At 38.5% G+C, this 19,511-nt stretch overlaps 1 protein-coding gene across 1 annotated transcript in view; it reads left to right on the top strand.

The window, feature by feature from the left end:
• Positions 1–19,511, top strand: part of LOC136383889 (ATP-dependent translocase ABCB1-like) — a 120,775-nt gene that overhangs the window by 49,239 nt on the left and 52,025 nt on the right. The window contains 11 exon segments of the mRNA XM_066353793.1: positions 3,845–3,958; positions 4,102–4,206; positions 5,221–5,346; positions 5,454–5,611; positions 5,613–5,655; positions 13,765–13,935; positions 16,469–16,630; positions 17,645–17,751; positions 17,966–18,026; positions 18,736–18,799; positions 18,802–18,866. Of these exon segments, the coding sequence (XP_066209890.1) occupies positions 3,845–3,958; positions 4,102–4,206; positions 5,221–5,346; positions 5,454–5,611; positions 5,613–5,655; positions 13,765–13,935; positions 16,469–16,630; positions 17,645–17,751; positions 17,966–18,026; positions 18,736–18,799; positions 18,802–18,866 (1,176 nt within the window).

Here is a 19,511-nt window from a genome sequence, read left to right as displayed (position 1 = left end):
ACTACAGGCACACTTTCAGAAGCTAGAAAAAGCTCAAATAAACAACTTTACCCTGCATCTAAAAGAATTAGAAAAAGAACAGCAAGTAAAGCCCAAATGTAGTAGAAGGAAGGAAATAATAAAGATCAGAGCAGAAATAAATGACATAGAGGCTAAAGAAACAATACAGAGGATCAATGAAACTAGGAGCTGATTCTTTGTAAAGGTAAACAAGATTGATGAACCTTTAACTAGACTCACCAAGAAAAAGAGAGGACTCACATAAATAAAATTAGAAATGAGAGAAGAAATAACAACTGACACAACAAAAATACAAAATATTGTAAGAAAATACTATGAAGAACTGTATGCCAAAAAATTAGACAACCTAGATGAAATGGACAAGTTCCTTGAAACATACAATCTTCCAAAAATCAATCTGGAAGAATCAGAAAACCTAAACAGATAGATTACAACAAATGAGATCGAAACAGTTATCAAAAAAACACCCAACAAAGAAAAGTCCGGGGCCCGATGGCTTCACAACGGAATTCTACCAAATATTCAAAGAAGAATTAACTCCTATCCTTCTCAAACTATTTCAAAAAATTCAAGAGGAAGGAAGACTTCCAAGCTCCATTTACGAGGTGAGCATAATTCTGATTCCAAAACCAGGCAAAGACAACACAAAGAAAGAAAATTATAGGCCAATATCTCTGATGAATATAGGTGCTAAAATCCTCAACAAAATAGTAGCAAACCAGATCCAACAATATATGGAAAAAATCATACACCATGATCAAGTGGGATTTATTCTGGGGAGGCAAGGCTGGTACAATATTCGTAAATCAATCAATGTGATTCATCACATAAACAAAAAGAAGGAGAAAAACCATATGATAATTTCAATAGATGCAGAAAAAGCATTTGATAAAATCCAGCACCCATTCATGATCAAAACTCTCAGCAAAGTGGGAATACAGGGAACATACCTCAACATGATAAAAGCCATCTATGAGAAACCCACAGCCAACATCATACTCAATGGGCAAAAATTAAAAGCAATCCCCTTAAGATCAGGAACAAGGCAGTCATGCCCCCTTTCACCACTCTTATTTAACATGGTCCTGGAAGTCCTAGCCACAGCAATCAGACAAGAAGAAGAAATAAAAGGCCTTCAAGTTGGAAAAGAAGTAAAACTATCATTATTTGCAGATGATATGATATTGTGTATAGAAAACCCTAAAGTCTCAGTCAAAAACCTACTGGACCTGATAAATGAATTCAGCAAAGTGGCAGGATATAAAATCAATACTCAGAAATCTGAGGCATTTTCATACACCAACAATGAACAGTCAGAAAGAGAAATTAAGGAAACAATCCCCTTCACAATTACAACCAAAAATATAAAGTCTAGGAGTAAACTTAACCAAGGAGACTAAAGACTTGTACTCGGAAAATTACAAAGCATTGATAAAAGAAATCAAGGAAGATGCAAACAAGTGGAAGCATATACCGTGCTCATGGTTAGGAAGAATAAACATCATTAAAATGTCTATATTACCCAAAGCAATCTATAAGTTCAATGCAATACCAATTAAAATACCAATGACATACTTCAAAGATATAGACCACATATTCCAAAAATTTATATGGAACCAAGAGAGAACACGAATAACCACAGCAATCTTTAAAAAGAAGAATAAAATGGGAGTTATCACACTTCCTGATATCAAGTTATACTACAAGGCCATTGTACTCAAAACAGCCTGGTACTGGCATAAGAACAGGCATATAGATCAATGGAACAGAACAGAGAACCCAGAAATAAACCCACAGTTTTAGAGACAACTGATATTTGACAAAGGAGGTAAGGAAATACAATGGAGTAAAGACAGCCTCTTTAACAAATGGTGTTGGGAAAATTGGACAGCTACCTGCAAAAAAATGAAACTAGATCACCAGCTTACACCACTCACGAAAATAAATTCAAAATGGATAAAAGACTTAAATGGAAGCCGTGAAACCATAAGCATCTTAGAAGAAAACATAGGCAGTAAGCTCTCGGACATCTCTCAGAGCAATATATTTGCTGATTTATCTCCACGGGGAAGTGCAATAAAAGACAGGATAAACAAATGGGACTATATCAAACTAAAAAGCTTTTGCACAGCTAAAGACAACAAGAACAGAATAAAAAGACAAGCTACACAATGGGAGAACATATTTGACAATACGTCTGATAAGGGGTAAATAACCAAAATTTATAAAGAACTTGTAAATCTCAACACCAGGAAGACAAACAATCCAAAAATGGGCAAAAGAGATGAATAGACACTTCTCCAAAGAGGACATACAAATGGCCAATAGGCATATGAAAAAAATGCTCAACATCACTAATCATTATAAAAATGCAAATTAAAACCACAATGAGATATCACCTCACACCAGTCAGAATGGCGCTCATCAACAAAAACAACACAGAATAAGTGCTGGCAAGGATGTGGAGAAAAGGGAACCCTCCTGCACTGCTGGTGGGAATGCAGACTGGTGCAGCCACTGTGGAAAACAGTATGGAGATTCCTCAAAAAACTGAAAATCGAACTGCCTTTTGACCCAGCTATCCCACTTTTAGGAATATACCCCAAGGACACCATAGAACGGCTCCAAAAGGAGAAATGCACCCCCATGTTTGTGGCAGCATTGTTCACAATAGCGAAGATCTGGAAACAGCCCAAGTGTCCGTCAGAGGATGAGTGGATTAAAAAGCTTTGGTACATATATACTATGGAATACTACTCAGCCATAAGAAATGATGACATCGGATCATTTACAATAACATGGATGGACCTTGATAACATTATACGGAGTGAAATAAGTAAATCAGAAAAAAAACTAAGAACTATATGAATCCATACATAGAAGGGACATAAAAATGAGACTCAGAGACATGAACAAGAATGTGATGGCAACAGAGGTGGGGGGGGGGGGGTGGGGGGGGGGGGGGATGGGGTGAAGAAGGAGAGAGGGGTTCGGGGAGGGGAGGGGCACAAAGAAAACCAGATAGAAGGTGACAGAAGACAATTTAACTTTGGGGGAGGGGTATACAGCACAATCAAATGTCAAAATAATCTAGAGATGTTTTCTCTCAACATATGTACCCTGATTTATCAATGTCACTGCATTAAATTTAATAAATAAATTTAAAAAAGAAAAAAAAAGAAACTGATTTGGGCAAAATGAAAAAAAAAACAAAACCCAAAACGAAAATCGGTTTATCAGACCTCAAGGACAACACAGTTTGGTGGGGGGGGGGGGGGGAAGACAGCCTAATAAAGAATAATGCCTTAGGTATGTGTGCTTTATAATTTACAAAATTTTTTTATATATACTGTTTCATTTGTTACACCAGCTCTAAGGTTGCTGGGTTGGGAAAACAGAATCTTGCCTGTTTTCACAAATGAAAAATTGAAGCCCAGAAACTAGATGAATTGCCCTAAGACATATAGCCAGTTAGTACTAATTCCAAGATTCAGACCTAAATATTCTATGTCTCTTATGAGGCTTTATCCTCTGCTGATGATCTAAACCAAAATTCTTGGTCATTCAAGAAATATTAAAACATTAGATTATAATATTGTGGTCCCATTGAACTTTCACCATTGTTTCAGTGAGCAAGTAAAACTAATTTTGCATTTTAAATTGAAGAGTACTAAAACTTTTAAAAATATTTTAACACTCAATATTTATATGTTGCCTTGCCATTTTAAAATTTAATCCATTGTGTGTTAAAAGAAAAATATATGAAAAAAATTGTATGAAACACTACCTAAATAACTTGATGGGTTTTCTTCACATTCTTTAGGTTTTCTTGTCTGTATTAGTTGGGGCTTTTAGTATTGGACGTGCATCTCCAAGCATTGAAGCATTTGCAAATGCACGAGGAGTAGCTTATGAAATCTTCAAGATAATTGCCCATGTAAGTCTAGGCTGGCTATTTATCCAGCTTTTTAAAAGTTTTTCTACTTAAAGTTAGATTTATCATTTTCTTCTAACTCTCCACAAATATCCCTGAAAGTAGTTTCTGTGACTTAGTAATCTTCTGAAATTTTATTGCTTTAGAAACCAAGCATTGACAGCTATTTGAAGAATGAATACAAACCAGATAATATTAAGGGAAATTTGGAGTTCAAAAATGTCCACTTCAGTTACCCATCTCAAAAAGAAGTTTAAGGTACAATGATAAATGATTAATCCAAGATTCAACAATGTATTGGATGAAGAGTTTCTGGTTCTTTCCTTTAGAGATTGTGAAAGAATATGGTTATTTAAACCTCGTTTTGAATTTAACTGTCAGTTCATATTCCAATGTCTGTGTATTGCTTTTATTTTTTTTCTCTTGAAACTGATATATAGGTTTAATGAAATTCTTAGCAAAGTCCCAGAAAGATTTTCTTTTTCTTTTTTTTTTTTTTTGACATCAATAAATCAGGGTACATATATTCAAAGAAAACATGTCCAAGTTATCTTGTCATTCAATTATGTTGCATACCCATCACCCAAAGTCAGATTGTCCTCCGTCACCTTCTATCTAGTTTTCTTTGTGCCCCTCCCCCTCCCCCTCTCCCTCTCCCTGCTTCCCCCCTCCCCATAACCACCACACACTTGTCCATGTCTCTTGGTCTCGTTTTTATGTCCCACCAATGTATGGAATCATGCAGTTCTTGGTTTCTTCTGATTTACTTATTTCACTCCATATAATGTTATCAAGATCCCACCATTTTGTTGTAAATGATCCGATGTCATCATTTCTTATGGCTGAGTAGTATACCATAGTGTATATGTGCCACATCTTCTTTATCCAGTCTTCTATTTTTTTTTTTACAGTGATTAAGGCCTTTAAGCAAACTCTTGGCCAGTACAGCAAGAATCCATAAAAGAGTAGTGTCCTTAACATGTTCACCAAGTCTAAGTTGGCATCAACACCATTCCAGATCCCTGCAAATGCAACCCAACCCCAGTTCAGTCCATTAGGAGCTGTCACAAAAGAGGAGTCCAGGAAAAGTCCACATCCAGGAAAAGTCTGCATGGCACTGGAATTGTTGTCACAATTCTATACTTTGCAGCTCACGTCCAATTCCCAATGACCACTGCTCTAGCTGGTAATGATTCAGGTAGACTGGAAAAGCCATCTGCAGCATGTGTATTGCTTTTAAGTTTATTTCTCATTCCTCCTGGTAGATCTTGAAGGGCCTTAACCTGCAGGTTCAGAGTGGACAGATGGTGGCCCTGGTGGGGAACAGCTGCTGTGGGAAAAGCACAATGGTCCAGCTGATGCAGAGGCTGTACGACCCCGTGGAGGGCATGGTGAGCTGGCACTTGCTGAGCGGGATGACGCAGCAATCACAGTACCGCTGCCGATCACACGTGTCAGCTCCACAATGTATGAAATGTACACGTACTTTTCATTTCAGGTCAGTATTGATGGACAGGACATTAGGACCATAAACGTAAGGTATCTGTGGGAAATTACTGGTGTGGTGAGTCAGGAACCTGTGTTGTTTGCCACTACAATTGCTGAAAACATTCACTATGGCCATGAATATGTCACCGTGAATGAGATTGAGCAAGCTGAGGGAAGCCAATGCCTATGACTTTATCATGAAGCTGCCCAATGTAAGTCCTGCTTGGTCTTTGTCCTGCTAAAGATTGAAAGAATAGAATGCTGACCCAGTGGATAATAACTTAAGACTCTGTAAAGGGGAGGAACCTATGAAGGGAATCTAGATGACTTTCAGATGTTAAAGCTCTAGCAGCACCAACTTGTGGGAGGCATATATATTTTTTTTTAATTTTATTTTTTTAATGGGGCGACATCAATAAATCAGGATACATATATTCATAGATAACAAGTCCAGGTTATCTTGTCATTCAATTATGTTGCATACCCATCACCCAAAGTCAGATTGTCCTCTGTCACCTTCTACCTAGTTTTCTTTGTGCCCCTCCCCCTCTCCCTTTCCCCCCTCCCCCCCCATCACCACCACACTCTTATCAATGTCTCTTAGTTTCACTTTTATGTCCCACCTACGTATGGAATAATGCAGTTCCTGGTTTTTTCTGATTTACTTATTTCGCTTCGTATCATGTTATCAAGATCCCACCATTTTGCTGTAAATGATCCGATGTCATCATTTCTTATGGCTGAGTAGTATACCATAGTGTATATGTGCCACATCTTCTTTATCCAGTCATCTATTGATGGGCTTTTTGGTTGTTTCCGTGTCCTGGCCACTGTGAACAATGCTGCAATAAACATGGGGCTGCATGTGTCCTTATGTATCAATGCTTCTGAGTTTTTGGGGTATATACCCAGTAGAGGAATTGCTGGGTCATAAGGTAGTTCTATTTTCAGTTTTTTGAGGAACCACCATACTTTCTTCCATAATGGTTGTACTACTTTACATTCCCACCAACAGTGTATGAGGGTTCCTTTTTCTCCACAGCCTCTCCAACATTTGCTATTACCTGTCTTGTTAATAATAGCTAATCGAACAGGTGTGAGGTGGTATCTCATTGCAGTTTTGATTTGCATTTCTCTAATAGCTAAAGAAGATGAGCATCTTTTCATATATCTGTTGGCCATTTGGATTTCTTCCTGGGAGAAGTGTCTGTTCATATCCTCTTCCCATTTTTTTATTGGATTGGTTGTTTGTTTGTTGTTGAGTTTTATGAGTTCTTTGTAAATTTTGGATATTAGGCCCTTATCTGAGCTGTTGTTTGAAAATATCATTTCCCATTTAGTTGGCTTTCTGTTTATTTTGTTATCAGTTTCTCTTGCTGAGCAAAAACTTCTTAGTCTGATGTAGTCCCATTCATTAATTTTTGCCTTCACTTATCTTGCCTTTGGAGTCAAATTCATAAAATGCTCTTTAAAACCCAGGTCCATGAGTTGAGTACCTATGTCTTCTTCTATGTACTTAATTGTTTCAGGTCTTATGTTTAGATCTTTGATCCATTTTGAGTTAATTTTTGTACAGGGGGAGAGACTGTAGTCCAGTTTCATTCTTTTGCATGTGGCTTTCCAGTTTTCACAGCACCATTTATTGAAGAGGCTTTCTTTTCTCCATTGTGTGTTGTTGGCCCCTTTATCAAAAATTATTTGACTATATATATGTGGTTTTATTTCTGGACTTTATTCTGTTCCATTGATCTGAGTGTCTATTTTTCTGCCAATACCATGCTGATTTGATTGTTGTGGCCCTATAATATAGTTTGAAGTCAGGTATTGTAATGCCCCCAGCTTCATTCTTTTTCTTTAGGATTGCTTTGGCTATTCGGGGTTTTTATAGTTCCATATAAATCTGATGATTTTTTGCTCTATTTCTTTAAAAAATGTCATTGGAATTTTGATGGGAATTGCATTAAATTTGTATATTGCTTTGGGTAATATAGCCATCTTGATTATATTTATTCTTCCTAGCCAAGAACAAGGTATATTCTTCCATCTCATTATATCTTTTTCGATTTCCCTTAACAATGGTTTATAGTTTTCATTATATAAGTCCTTTACATTCTTTGTTATGTTTATTCCTAAGTATTTTATTTTTTTTGTTGCAATCGTGAAGGGGATTATTCTTTTGAGTTCATTCTCAATTGTTTCATTGTTGGCATATAGAAAGGCTATTGACTTCTGTATGTTAATTTTGTATCCTGCGACCTTACTGTATTGGCTTATTGTTTCTAGTAGTCTTTTTGTGGATTCTTTGGGGTTTTCGATGTATAGGATCATATCATCTGCAAAAAGTGATACCTTTACTTCTTCTTTTCTGATATAGATGCCTTTTATTTCTTTGTCTTGTCTGATTCCTCTGGCTAGAACCTCTAGTACCACATTAAATAAGAGTGGAGAGAGTGGACAACCCTTTCTTGTTCCTGATTTAAGAGGGAAAGCATTCAGTTTAGTGCCATTTAATATGATGTTAGCTGATGGTTTATCATATATGGCCTTTATCATGTTGAGATATTTTCCTTCTATACCCATTTTGTTGAGAGTCTTAAACATAAAATTGTGTTGTATTTTATCGAAAGCCTTTTCTGCATCTATTGATAAGATCATGTGGTTTTTGTTCTTTGTTTTGTTGATATGGTGTATTACGTTAACCGTTTTACGTATGTTGAACCATCCTTGAGATTCTGGGATGAATCCCACTTGATCATGATGCATTATTTTTTTAATATGTTGTTGTATTCGATTTGCTAGTATTTTGTTTAGTATTTTAGCATCTGTATTCATTAGAGATATTGGTCTGTAGTTTTCTTTTTTTGTGCCATCCTTGCCTGGTTTTGGTATGAGGGTTATGTTGGCCTCATAAAATGTGTTTGGAAGTATTGCTTCTTCAATTTTTTGGAAGACTTTGAGTAGAATAGGAACCAAGTCTTCTTTGAATGTTTGATAAAATTCGCTGGTATAGCCGTCAGGGCCTGGACTTTTATTTTGGGGGAGGTTGTTAATGGTTTTTTCTATTTCTTCTCTACTAATAGGCCTGTTTAGGCTTTCTGCTTCTTCTTAACTCAGTCTAGGAAGGTTGTATTGTTTTAGGAATTTATCCATTTCTTCTTGGTTGTTGAATTTACTTGCATAAAGTTTTTCATAGTATTCTACAATAATTCTTTGTATATCTACGGTGTCCGTGGTGATTTCTCCTCTTTCATTTTGGATTTTGTTTATATGAGTTCTTTCTCTTTTTTCCTTGGTAAGTCTTGCCAAGGGTTTGTCCATTTTGTTGATCTTTTCAAAGAACCAGCTCCTTGTTCTATTAATTTTTTCTATAGTTTTTCTCTTCTCTATTTCATTTATTTCTGCTCTGATTTTTATTATCTCCTTTCTCCGGCTGGTTTTGGGTTGTCTTTGTTCTTCTTTTTCTAGTTTCTTAAGTTGTGAAGTTAAGTGGTTCACTTGGGCTCTCTCTTGTTTGTTCATATATGCCTGAAGTGATATTAACTTCCCTCTTATCACTTCTTTTGCTGCATCCCATAGATTCTGTTATGTCGTATTGTCATTTTCATTAGTCTGTATATATCTTTTGATCTCTGCACTTATTTCTTCTTTGACCCATTCATTTTTTAAAAGTATGTTGTTTAGTTTCCACATTTTTGTGGGATTTTTTTCCTCTTTTTTGCAGTTGAATTCTAGTTTCAAGGCTTTATGATCAGAAAATATGCTTGGTACAACTTCGATTTTTCTGAATTTGCTGATGTTGTTTTTGTGGCCCAACATATGGTCAATTCTTGAGAATGATCCATGTACACTGGAGAAAAATGTATACTCAGTCACTTTGGGATGAAATGTCCTGTAGATGTCTATCATATCCAGGTGCTCTAGTGTTTTGTTTAAGGCCACTATGTCTTTGTTGATTCTCTGTTTGTATGACCGATCTAGAGCCATCAGCGGTGTATTGAGGTCTCCAAGTATGATTGTATTTTTGTCAGTTTTTGTTTTAAGGTCAATAAGTAGCTGTCTTATATATTTTGGTGCTCCTTGGTTTGGTGCATATATATATTAAGAATTGTTATGTCTTCTTGATTCAGTGTCCCCTTAGCCATTATGAAATGGCCGTTTTTGTCTCTGAGTACTTTTGCTGTCTTGTAGTCAGCATTATCAGATATGAGTATTGCTATGCCTGCTTTTTTTTGGATGTTATTTGCTTGGAGTATTGTTTTCCAGCCTTTCACTTTGAATTTGTTTTTATCCTTGTTACTTAGGTGAGTTTCTTGTAGGCAGCATACAGTTGGATTTTCTTTTTTAATCCATTCTGCTACTCTGTGCCTTTTTATTGGTGAGTTTAATCCATTTACATTTAGTGTAATTATTGACACTTGTGAGTTCCCTATTGCCATTTTATAGATTGCTTTCTGTTAGTTTTGTGTCTTGTTTGATCCTTCTCTTTTGTTTTTCTATCTTTTGTTTTTATTTGGTTGTATTCCATACATCTTTCCTCTGTTGCTATCTTTTTTATTTCATGTGCATCTGTGGTGATTTTTTCAATGATGGTTACCTTTAAGTAATGAAAAGGGTTCCTACCCTGTTCATTGTAGCGAACTATTTTGTGAGTACTTTTGCACTCCATCGTCCTTTGCTTCTGTTAATCTCCATCTTCTCCCCCCCTTTTCTTTTGTTGTTGTCACAGTTTAAATTTGGTTTTATTGTGTTCTTCTTGGAGCTTTTACTTGTGGCTCTGTTTTTTTTTTTTTGTTCTTTGTATCTGATTGGAGAACCCCCTTTAGTAATTCCTGGAGTGGGGGTTTTCTGATGATAAATTCCCTCATCTTTTCTGTATATGTGAATGTTTTTATTTCTTCTTCATATTTGAAGGATAGCTTTGATGGTATAGTATTTGTGGCTGAAAGTTCCTCTCTTTCAGGACTTTAAATATTGGGGTCCACTCTCTTCTAGCTTGTAGAGTTTCTGCTGAGAAATCTGATGATAATCTAATGGGCCTTCCTTTAAATGTTGTATTCTTCTTTTCCCTAGCTGCCTTGAGAATTTTTTATTTGCTGTTGGTTTGTGTCAATTTCATTATGATATGCCTTAGAGTAGGTTTGTTGGGGTTAAGAAAACTCGGAGTTCTGTTTGCTTCTTGAACTTGAGGCTTTAGTTCTTTCCACAGGCTTGGGAAGTTCTCATCTATTATTTGTTTGAGTATGCTCTCCTTTCCATTTTCTCTCTCTTCTCCGTCTGATATACCTATTATTCTTATGTTATTCTTTTTGATGGAGTCAGATAATTCTTGTAGGGCTATCTCATTTTTTTTTATTTTTGAGTCTCTTTCTTCTTCTCTCTGTTGTGCCTCAATTTGCTTGTCTTCTATTTCACTAATCCTCTCTTCTATCTGACCTGTTCTATTAGCTAAGCTTGTTACTTCGTTTTTCAACTCGTGAATTGAGTTTTTCATCTGTTTGATTTGTTTTTATAGTTTCAATTTCCTTGGACATATATTCTTTGTGTTCATTGAGTTGTTTTCTGAGCTCCCTAAATTGCCTTTCTGTGTTTTCTTGTATATCTCGGAGGATTTTCAGGATTTCTATCTTGAATTCTCTGTCATTTAGCTCCAAGGTTTCCAATATATTAAATTTTTTCTCCATAGATTTTTCCTCATCTAGCTGTGTTACCTCTCTTTCTTTTGTATCCATGATATTTGATTTTCTCTTCCTTAATGGCATCTGAGGGTGGTTTTGTTGATAGTATTAATGAGATTTAATAAAGAATAAAAAGTTAAAAAAATAAAAAATCGAAGAGTTTTTTTTTAAAAAAAAATTAATAATGAAATAGAGAAATATAAAATAAAAATTTTAAAAAAAGGAAATTATTCCCCCCCCTCCTTTTTTCCTCTCCTCTCCTCTCCCCTCTTTCCTGAGAAAATCTTGTGGTGAACTGTGAATTATAACAAACAATGCCTGTATTGGAGGGCCTGAATTGGGGAAAAGTAATAAAGGGGCAAAAAACAAAAAACAAAAAACAAAAAAAACAAAAAACAAAAAAAAGAAAGAAAAATGAAGGGGGTATGGATCCACAAAAAGCAAATAAGGAAAAAATTTGGTTCAAGAATAAAGTGATTTGCTTTTAAGTGTTGGTTGACTAAGATTTATGATGAGAGGAATAAGAGGGAAACAGAAAAATGGGGGGACAAATTAAAAAATTACTATTGTATTTAGTGGAACAAGAACTAGATAAAATGGAGAGCCAGGGATGGGAGCACTGCTAGTAAGTTAAAAAGGTGAAGTAAAAACCCCCCAAAATGCCACAAATATAAGTTTGAGTCCCAGATAAGATAATTTGTTTGTTATTGAGGTTTGAATGAGAGGAGATGTAAAGGAGAAAGGAAGAAACTAATATAGAGGGAGAAAAGAAAGAGAGAGAGAGAAAAAAATAGGGAACCACTAAAAGAAGATAAAAGAAAAAAGAGGAGAGAGAGAGAGTTAAGGGTTTTGGAGTGCAACCCTCATAGAGAGAAAGGAAGAGGAAAGAAAAGATAATGGGAGATGTAACACTTATGGGTAGTGTAGTTCAAGTAGAGGAGATAGTAAGACTGGCAGAGAGTTAATCGGCCAAATTGGAGGAGGAAAAAAAATATATCAAGAATGAAGAGAAACAAATGAACAAATATAATAAAATGAGATAGGTTATAAAGTCTGCAGATTATTGTTGATTTTGAGAGGTTATCTTCTTGCTTTTTCTTTTCTCTCCCTCTTCCTGGTCGGTGACTCTGTACCCCAGGTTCTGCCCCTTTGGCATGCTCAGGTAGAGGTTTGCAGTTGATAAGTCTCTATGGCGATGTCATGTATTGTGCTTTAGTCTCATTGGCAGTCGAGGCTCATTAGCATTTATAGGGTCCAACAGTGAGAGAGTCCGTGTTCCTGGAGCATTTCTCCTAGTCTTTCCTTCCTCAATTAGTAGCCTGATAATCCAGCTATGGGGTTGCTGCTGCCTCTGCCTCTGCCTGGATAGTAAGAGGCTCAAAGAGCTGGCTCTATTCCCACTCAGCACAGGGCTCTGGGTATGGCTCAGTCAGTCAGAGCTGCTAGCATAATCAGGCGGGGCTTCCGCCCACTCAAAGACCTCTGGCTCTGCTACTCTGTCCCGTAACACAGGCGGGCACCCACTCCCGGGGCACTTGGAGGAAACTCCCGCTCACTATCTGTGCGCGCAGACCAGGATATCAGATCGGCAGTCTCACGCTGTGAGTGAAACCCCCAACCGCATGGAAAAGTTCCAGCGTTGGAATTGGCTCTCGCTCCGTCCCCGTGCGCGGCTTTTGCAAGGTGCTGGGGCAGCCTGAGATTCCACTTTGGCCCACACAAAGGCCCCTGACTCTGCCCCTCTGTGGGATAACACGGGCGCGCACTGCCGAGACACTCGGAGGAATCTCTCGCTCACTATCTGCGCGCGCAGACCAGGATATCAGGCCGGCCGCGTTTCCCTCTGAGTGAAACCCCCACCAGCATGGAAAAGTTCCACCATTGGAATTATTTCTCGCTCCCTCCCGTGCGGCTTTCCCAGGGTGCTGGGGCTGCCCAGAGATTCCGCTTTCGGCCCACACAAAGGCCTCTGACTCTGCCTCTCTGTGGGACAACACTGGCACCCACTCCCAGGGCTTTGAAAGGAATCTCTCGCCCACTATCTGCGCGCGCTGACCAGGAGATCGGGTAAAATGGCTGCCCCGCTTGTCTTTCTTTGTCTGGGTTTGGCGCGAGTGTTAGCTGTATTGCCCGGGTTGCCACAGGAACAGTTTTTCCTCGGCTTGGATCTCCGTGCCACAACCTGGTTCGGCTGTTTCTGCCGCGGCCTGGATCTATTCACCCCCTTTGCCCGCCTCAGTTTCTATATTCACGGATCCCAGTGAAAGCCGCCCTGTTTAGGTTAGTGAAGAAGGCGGAGCATTTCTTACTCCCTATTTCCTTCGGGGTTTGGTTATATATTTAGCCAATTTTTCGCTCGACCATACCTTTGGGTGTATTGTGAAACATCTGGAGGCTCCAAGGATAGGTTTTTCTGTTTCTGGTTGAAGATCTTGTTGAGTTTTGGGGGAGATTTTTCGGTATCGCTTCCTACTCCGCCATTACTCTGACGTCATCCTCCGCATATATTTTTAAACTGGAGGTTGACTATTGCTAAGTTTAAAGAAACCAGGAGGCTGGCATTGTAGGGGATTCCTTCCCATCTTAAAATGAGAGCTGAAGTAGCTTGTTCTTTTGCTAAATCCTCCCGTGTTTTCTATATTGTAGAAATTTGACACCCTAGTTGGAGAGAGGGGGGCACAGCTGAGTGGGGGACAGAAACAGAGAATTGCCATCGCCCAGGCCCTGGTCTGCAACCCCAAGATCCTCCTGCTGGATGAGGCCACGTCGGCCTTGGACACGGAAAGTGAAGCTGTGGTTCAGGCAGCCCTGGATAAGGTCTGAGAACCTCAATTCAAACCAGCCTGACTTATAAGTGTCAGAACATCTCACCATAAATTATTCTCAGTATTTTTTTTTCTTCTTTTCCAAGTGAGAGGAGGGGAGATAGAGAGATAGACTCCTGCATGCACCTTGACTAGGATCCACCTGGCAACCTCATCTGGGGCCAATGCTCTGCCCATCTGAGGCCATGCTTGCAACAGAGCTATTTTTAGCACCTGAGACAAAAGCTCCACAAGCTCCACGAGCTATACTCAGTGCTTAGGGCCAATGTGCTGAAAAATCAGTTGAGCCATGGCTGCAGGAGGGAGAGAGAGAGAGAGAGGAGGGGGACGGGTGAAGAAGCAGATGGTCACTTCTTCTTATGCCCTGACCAGGAATTTTACCTGGGACATCCACATGCCAGGCTGACACTCTACCACTGAGCCAACTACCCAGGGCCTTTTGTATGATTTTTAAAAAAGGAAATTTCCAGTCACTTCTAAAGTGATCTCTTCCACTATCAGAATCAAACCATCAGGCCTCTGGATCTGTTTGTTTAATTTCTGTTTATTTCTCTGTGTATATGGTTCTTTTAAGGAACCAGATGCTCTCTGAGGATGAAAATGTAGAGACCTAAAAGTGCTCTGAGTTGAAGTCACAGTAGAATTCAAGGATGAACTCATATTTGTTCCAACTCTTACCCTCCCTAATAATAAAACAACACTGCATGTCCCTTTGAACATTCTGTCATTGTGCTTAATAAATAGTTGAGGGAAGAAAATGCAGGTTATAAAAATTTTGTGATCCAAAATTGTGGATTTCTCTAATGTTACATCTGTGTTTTCTTATTTTCCTACAATAAAACTGTGGGTTAAATTATAAATAAAAACTATTTTAAAAGGTTGCACTTAAAAATTTTTTCATTAGACTATAAATCTTAGGGGGAATTTCACATGCTCCCCACCTTTTTATCTGGTATTTTTCCAAAGTGAGAAGCCAGACTCCCACATGTGCCCAACCAGGATCCACCCGCATGCCCACCAGGGAGTGATGCTCGTCCCATCTGGGGCGTTGCTCTGCTGCAACCGAAGTCATTCTAGTGCCTGAGACAGAGGCCATGGAGCCATCCTCAGCTCTTGGGCCATTTTTGCTCCAATAGAGCCTTGGCTGCAGGAGGAGAAGAGGGAGATAGAGAGAAAGGAGAGGGGGGAGGGGGGAGAAGCAGATGGGTACTTCTCCTGTGTGCCCTGACTGGGAATCAAACGTGGGACTTCCACACACCAGGCCAATGCTCTACCGCTGAGTGAACCGACCAGGGCCTCTCCCCCTTTTCTTGAAAACATCCAGACCCTGGCTGGTTGGCTCAGCACTAGACTGTTAGCCAGGAGTGTGGAAGTCCCTGTTCAATTCCTGATCAGGAAACACAGAAGAAGCAACCATCTTCTCTGCCACTTCTCCTCTGCCTTCTCTCTTTCTCTCTCTCTCTCTCTTTCTCTCTTTCTCTCTTTCTCTCTTTTCTCCTGCAGCCATGGCTCAAATGAGTGAGTTGGCCCCAGGTCTGAGGATGGCTTCAGGGCCTCTGCCTCAGGCACTGAAAAATGGCTCCTACTGCAACGGAGTAAGGGCCCCAGATGGGCAGAGAATCACTCTAGTGGGCATGATGGGTGTGGTTCCCGGATGGGGTGCATGCGAGAGTCTGTCTCTGCCTCCCCATCCTCTCACTAAATAAAATAAAAATTTTAAAAAAATTATAAAATAAAAATGATTGACATTTAAGAACATTTACATAGCTCCTTAGTGTTTCCATTACTGCTTCCACCTAGGCATAAGTGTCATTTATTTACTACTTCCTGTGTGTATGTCACAATCCTTCATGTGCATTATTTTATTTAGTTACCTTAATTACTCTAAAAAATGAGTACTATTATATTATCCCCATTTTATGTATGAATAAAGTGAGCCTCACACAGGTTATACGATTTGGAATTCATAAATGGCAGAACTAAGATATGAACTCAGACCAATGTAATGCCAAAGTCTAGGCCTGTGTCGCCTCCTACTTATTGTCCATCATGATCACTCAAATATCCTGTGAAATCGTACATTTTGATTCCCAGGACTGATTGCTAGCTGGTGTGCAACAGTGTGACACACTGTTCTATGTCTGCTCTGATTGGCCAGTGCCTGGGCTGTAGGATCTTTACTTTGTCTGAGCCCCTGATTATTACTGTAAACTTAGGCTAATGGAGGTTAAGTGAAATATTTAGAGGTGTACATGATATTAATATGTGACTATCATATTTATATCTCTATTATAAAATACCATTTAAACTGTTGTCAGTTGACTATACATTTATTAAAGCCAGAGACTACCTTATATAGTTTGGATGGTTTTACAATGTCCAAGGCATTGATACTCAGTAAATACAAGTTGAGTGCATGAATTTTTGCGTAAAATTTTTCCTATGTTCAAAAGTCAATTTTTGCGTTGGTGGTATAGTGGATAGCATAGCTGCCTTCCAAAAGTCAATTTTTTTTTCTCTTTAAGGCCAGAGAAGGCGGGACCACCATTGTGATAGCTCATCAGTTGTCTACAGTTCGTAATGCTGATGTCATCACTGGTTTGGATGATGGAGTCATTGTAAAGAAGGGAAATCATGATGAACTCATGAGAGAGAAAGGCATTTACTTCAAATTTGTCACAATGCAGGTACAGTCTAAGTTGAGAGTTTTCCTAAAGTATCTCAGGTATAGCTATTTTGCTGTGTTTAGTGCTATAATAAATGTTAGTTGACTTGATTATTTTGACAAGATAAACAATACTGAGGGATTCAGGATTAAATCAGTGTGTTTGATATTTTATCTTCTTTTTAAAGGCAAAAAAATAAAGAAGGATAATTAGAGAAAATTAAAGTTTTCAAAGGTTTGAAGATGAACTATATACCATAGCAGTCACAGATGGCTGTTGAGCACAATAGCTGTTAATCTGAATTGAAGTGTTTTTAAGTAGAAAATGCATGCCACATTCTGAATACCTAGACCAAGAAAAGAATGCAACTATCTCAATAAATTTGTGCATGTTGAAATGCTCATGTCTTAGATACATTAGGTTAAATAAAATGCATACTTAGAAAAATTCTGTCAGACCTGTGGTGGCGTGGTAAATAAAGTGTCGACCTGGAATGCTGAGGTTGCTGGTTTGAAACCCTGGGCTTGCCTGGTCAAGGCACATATGGGAGTTGATGCTTCCTGGTCCTCCCCCTTCTCTCTCTCTTTTTCTTTCTCTCTCTCCTCTCTAAAATGAATAAATAAAATCTTTAAAAAATATTGGTTTTACATCTCTTATACTTTTTAATGTGGCCACTGAGAAAATTTTAAACAGCCACTGTGGTTCATAGTATGGCTTGTACCTTGTTTCTGTTGACAGCACTCATTCAAAGCAGACATGACTGAGCCCAAACACCCACAGAATGGTGACGATTAGATCAGCTCCATGCAGTGGATGCTATGTTATTCCAGCATATTTAGTGGGTTATCAGCATAGGGTTTTCTTATTTAGTAGTTTTCATTTTCAAATATAGTACAAAAAAAAAGAAATGGCTGTTTAACTTTATCTTTTCCTATATATTTACTCAGATTACTATTTTCCTTGACATCCTTGAAAGTGATTAATTTTCATTGGTTAGTTGAGCCTAACCACCTTATGCATATATTTTATTTATAGACAAGAGGAAATGAAATTGAATTAGAAAACAAAAGTGATGAATCTAAAAATGAAAGGAATGCCTTGGAAATGTCTCCAAAAGAATCAGAATCCAGTCTAATAAGAAAATCAGGCCTGACCTGTGGTGGCGCAGTGGATAAAGCGTCAACCTGGAAACACTGAGGTTGCCGGTTCAAAACCCTGGCTTGCCTGGTCAAGGCACATATGGGAGTTGATGCTTCCTGCTCCTCCCCCTTCTCTCTCTCTCTCTCTCTCTCTCTCTCCCCCCCCACTCCTCTCTAAAAAGAATAAATTTTAAAAAAATTAAAAAAAATAAATAATAAAATCAACTGACAAGAGTATCCCTGCACCACAAGGCCAAGACCAAAAGCTTAATGCAGGGGTTCTCAACCTGTGGGTCGCGACCCCAGCGGGGTCGCCTAAAGCCATCGGAAAATACATAATGCATATCAGGTATTTACATTCTGAATCATAACTGTAGCAAAATTACAGTTATGAAGTAGCCACCAAAATTATTTTTTGGTTTGGGGTCACCGCAACATGAGGAACTGTATTTTGGGGTCACGGCATTAGAAAGATTGAGAACCACTGGCTTAATGGAAAAGAGGCCTTGGTACGGAGGAGGATTTGGGGCAAGGGCTGGGGTAGGAGTGGGAACAAGAAAGGGTTACCCAGAATCCTCCTGTCCTACCCCCCAGAGCGTTCCACAAACCAAAATCTCAACATTTTAGACTCAATTTAGACTTTATGAATGATAACTCATAGGTCATGAATTTTAGAACTGAAATTTATTGTGGAAAGAGACAGATTATAATGGGTCTTCAAATACACACATTTCTATTTTATTCCCATTGAAAATATTCTTGTCATGTTCTAAATGTTGCATTTGTGGAAACATTTATTTCTTTAAAAATAGAGGAGGAATGTAACGGAATCTGTCAGTGCTTAATTTTTTAACATAAAGAGCCATCAATACATGAAAGAACAAGAATTAGTTATAGTCATTAAAAATGTGCATATGGAAGAATTGTTCATCAATCAAGTATCAATTCTTTTTCAACTAGCCTGTTGTAATATTTTGTGTTTTCCAGGGTAAAAATGTACCTCCAGTTGGCTTTTGGAGAATTCTGAAGTTGAATATAACCGAATGGCCTTATTTTGTGCCATTATCAATGGAGGCCTGCAACCAGCATTTTCAGTAATATTTTCAAAGATCATAGGGGTAAGTGTTTATGTTTACTTTTTGAATTTACTGATGAGTCTTGACTAAAGAATGAATTGTTTGTGTTTATAACTGTATACAAAAGCCACAAGAAACACATACCTTCATCTGAGACTAAGCAGCCTAACAATGTAAGAATAGGAATCTGGTCTGTGATAGGAAAGCTAATTTTCTGAATCTGCGTTTGTCCCTAGCAGTCAGTTTCTACTAACGCCCCGCAGACCAGGTCCCTGAAGTAGTCAGCAAAACTGACTAGGTGACTGTCCCTTACCTGCCATCACTGCTCCGAGTAAACCTAATGAGCTGTCATGTCACCACTGTGCAGAGAGGTTCCTCATGCATTGTCCAGCTGGCTTGAGGGGAGCTGTTCTCTGACACGTACACACATCAGGACGTGAGCCGGCCTAGCCTGCTGCCTCAATAAGATGTCCATATCACGTGTTAAAATGCAGGCAGATTGAACAGCTTCCATATGCTGGTTGCACCTGCTTTTAATGATGGCATTTTAAACAATAAAGTTACAATCCAGGCAAAAATGCTTTCTGTTTAGTGACATAAAGACAACAAGTTGAGGATACCCTTGCCCTACTCTACGGAAACTGTGGAAAAAGAGATTGATCACTAACGACATAAAACATAAGCCGA

This window comes from Saccopteryx leptura, chromosome 12 (assembly GCF_036850995.1).
Source record: "Saccopteryx leptura isolate mSacLep1 chromosome 12, mSacLep1_pri_phased_curated, whole genome shotgun sequence".
Taxonomy (NCBI): Eukaryota; Metazoa; Chordata; class Mammalia; order Chiroptera; family Emballonuridae; genus Saccopteryx; species Saccopteryx leptura.
This window is presented reverse-complemented; position numbering and strand designations above follow the sequence as displayed.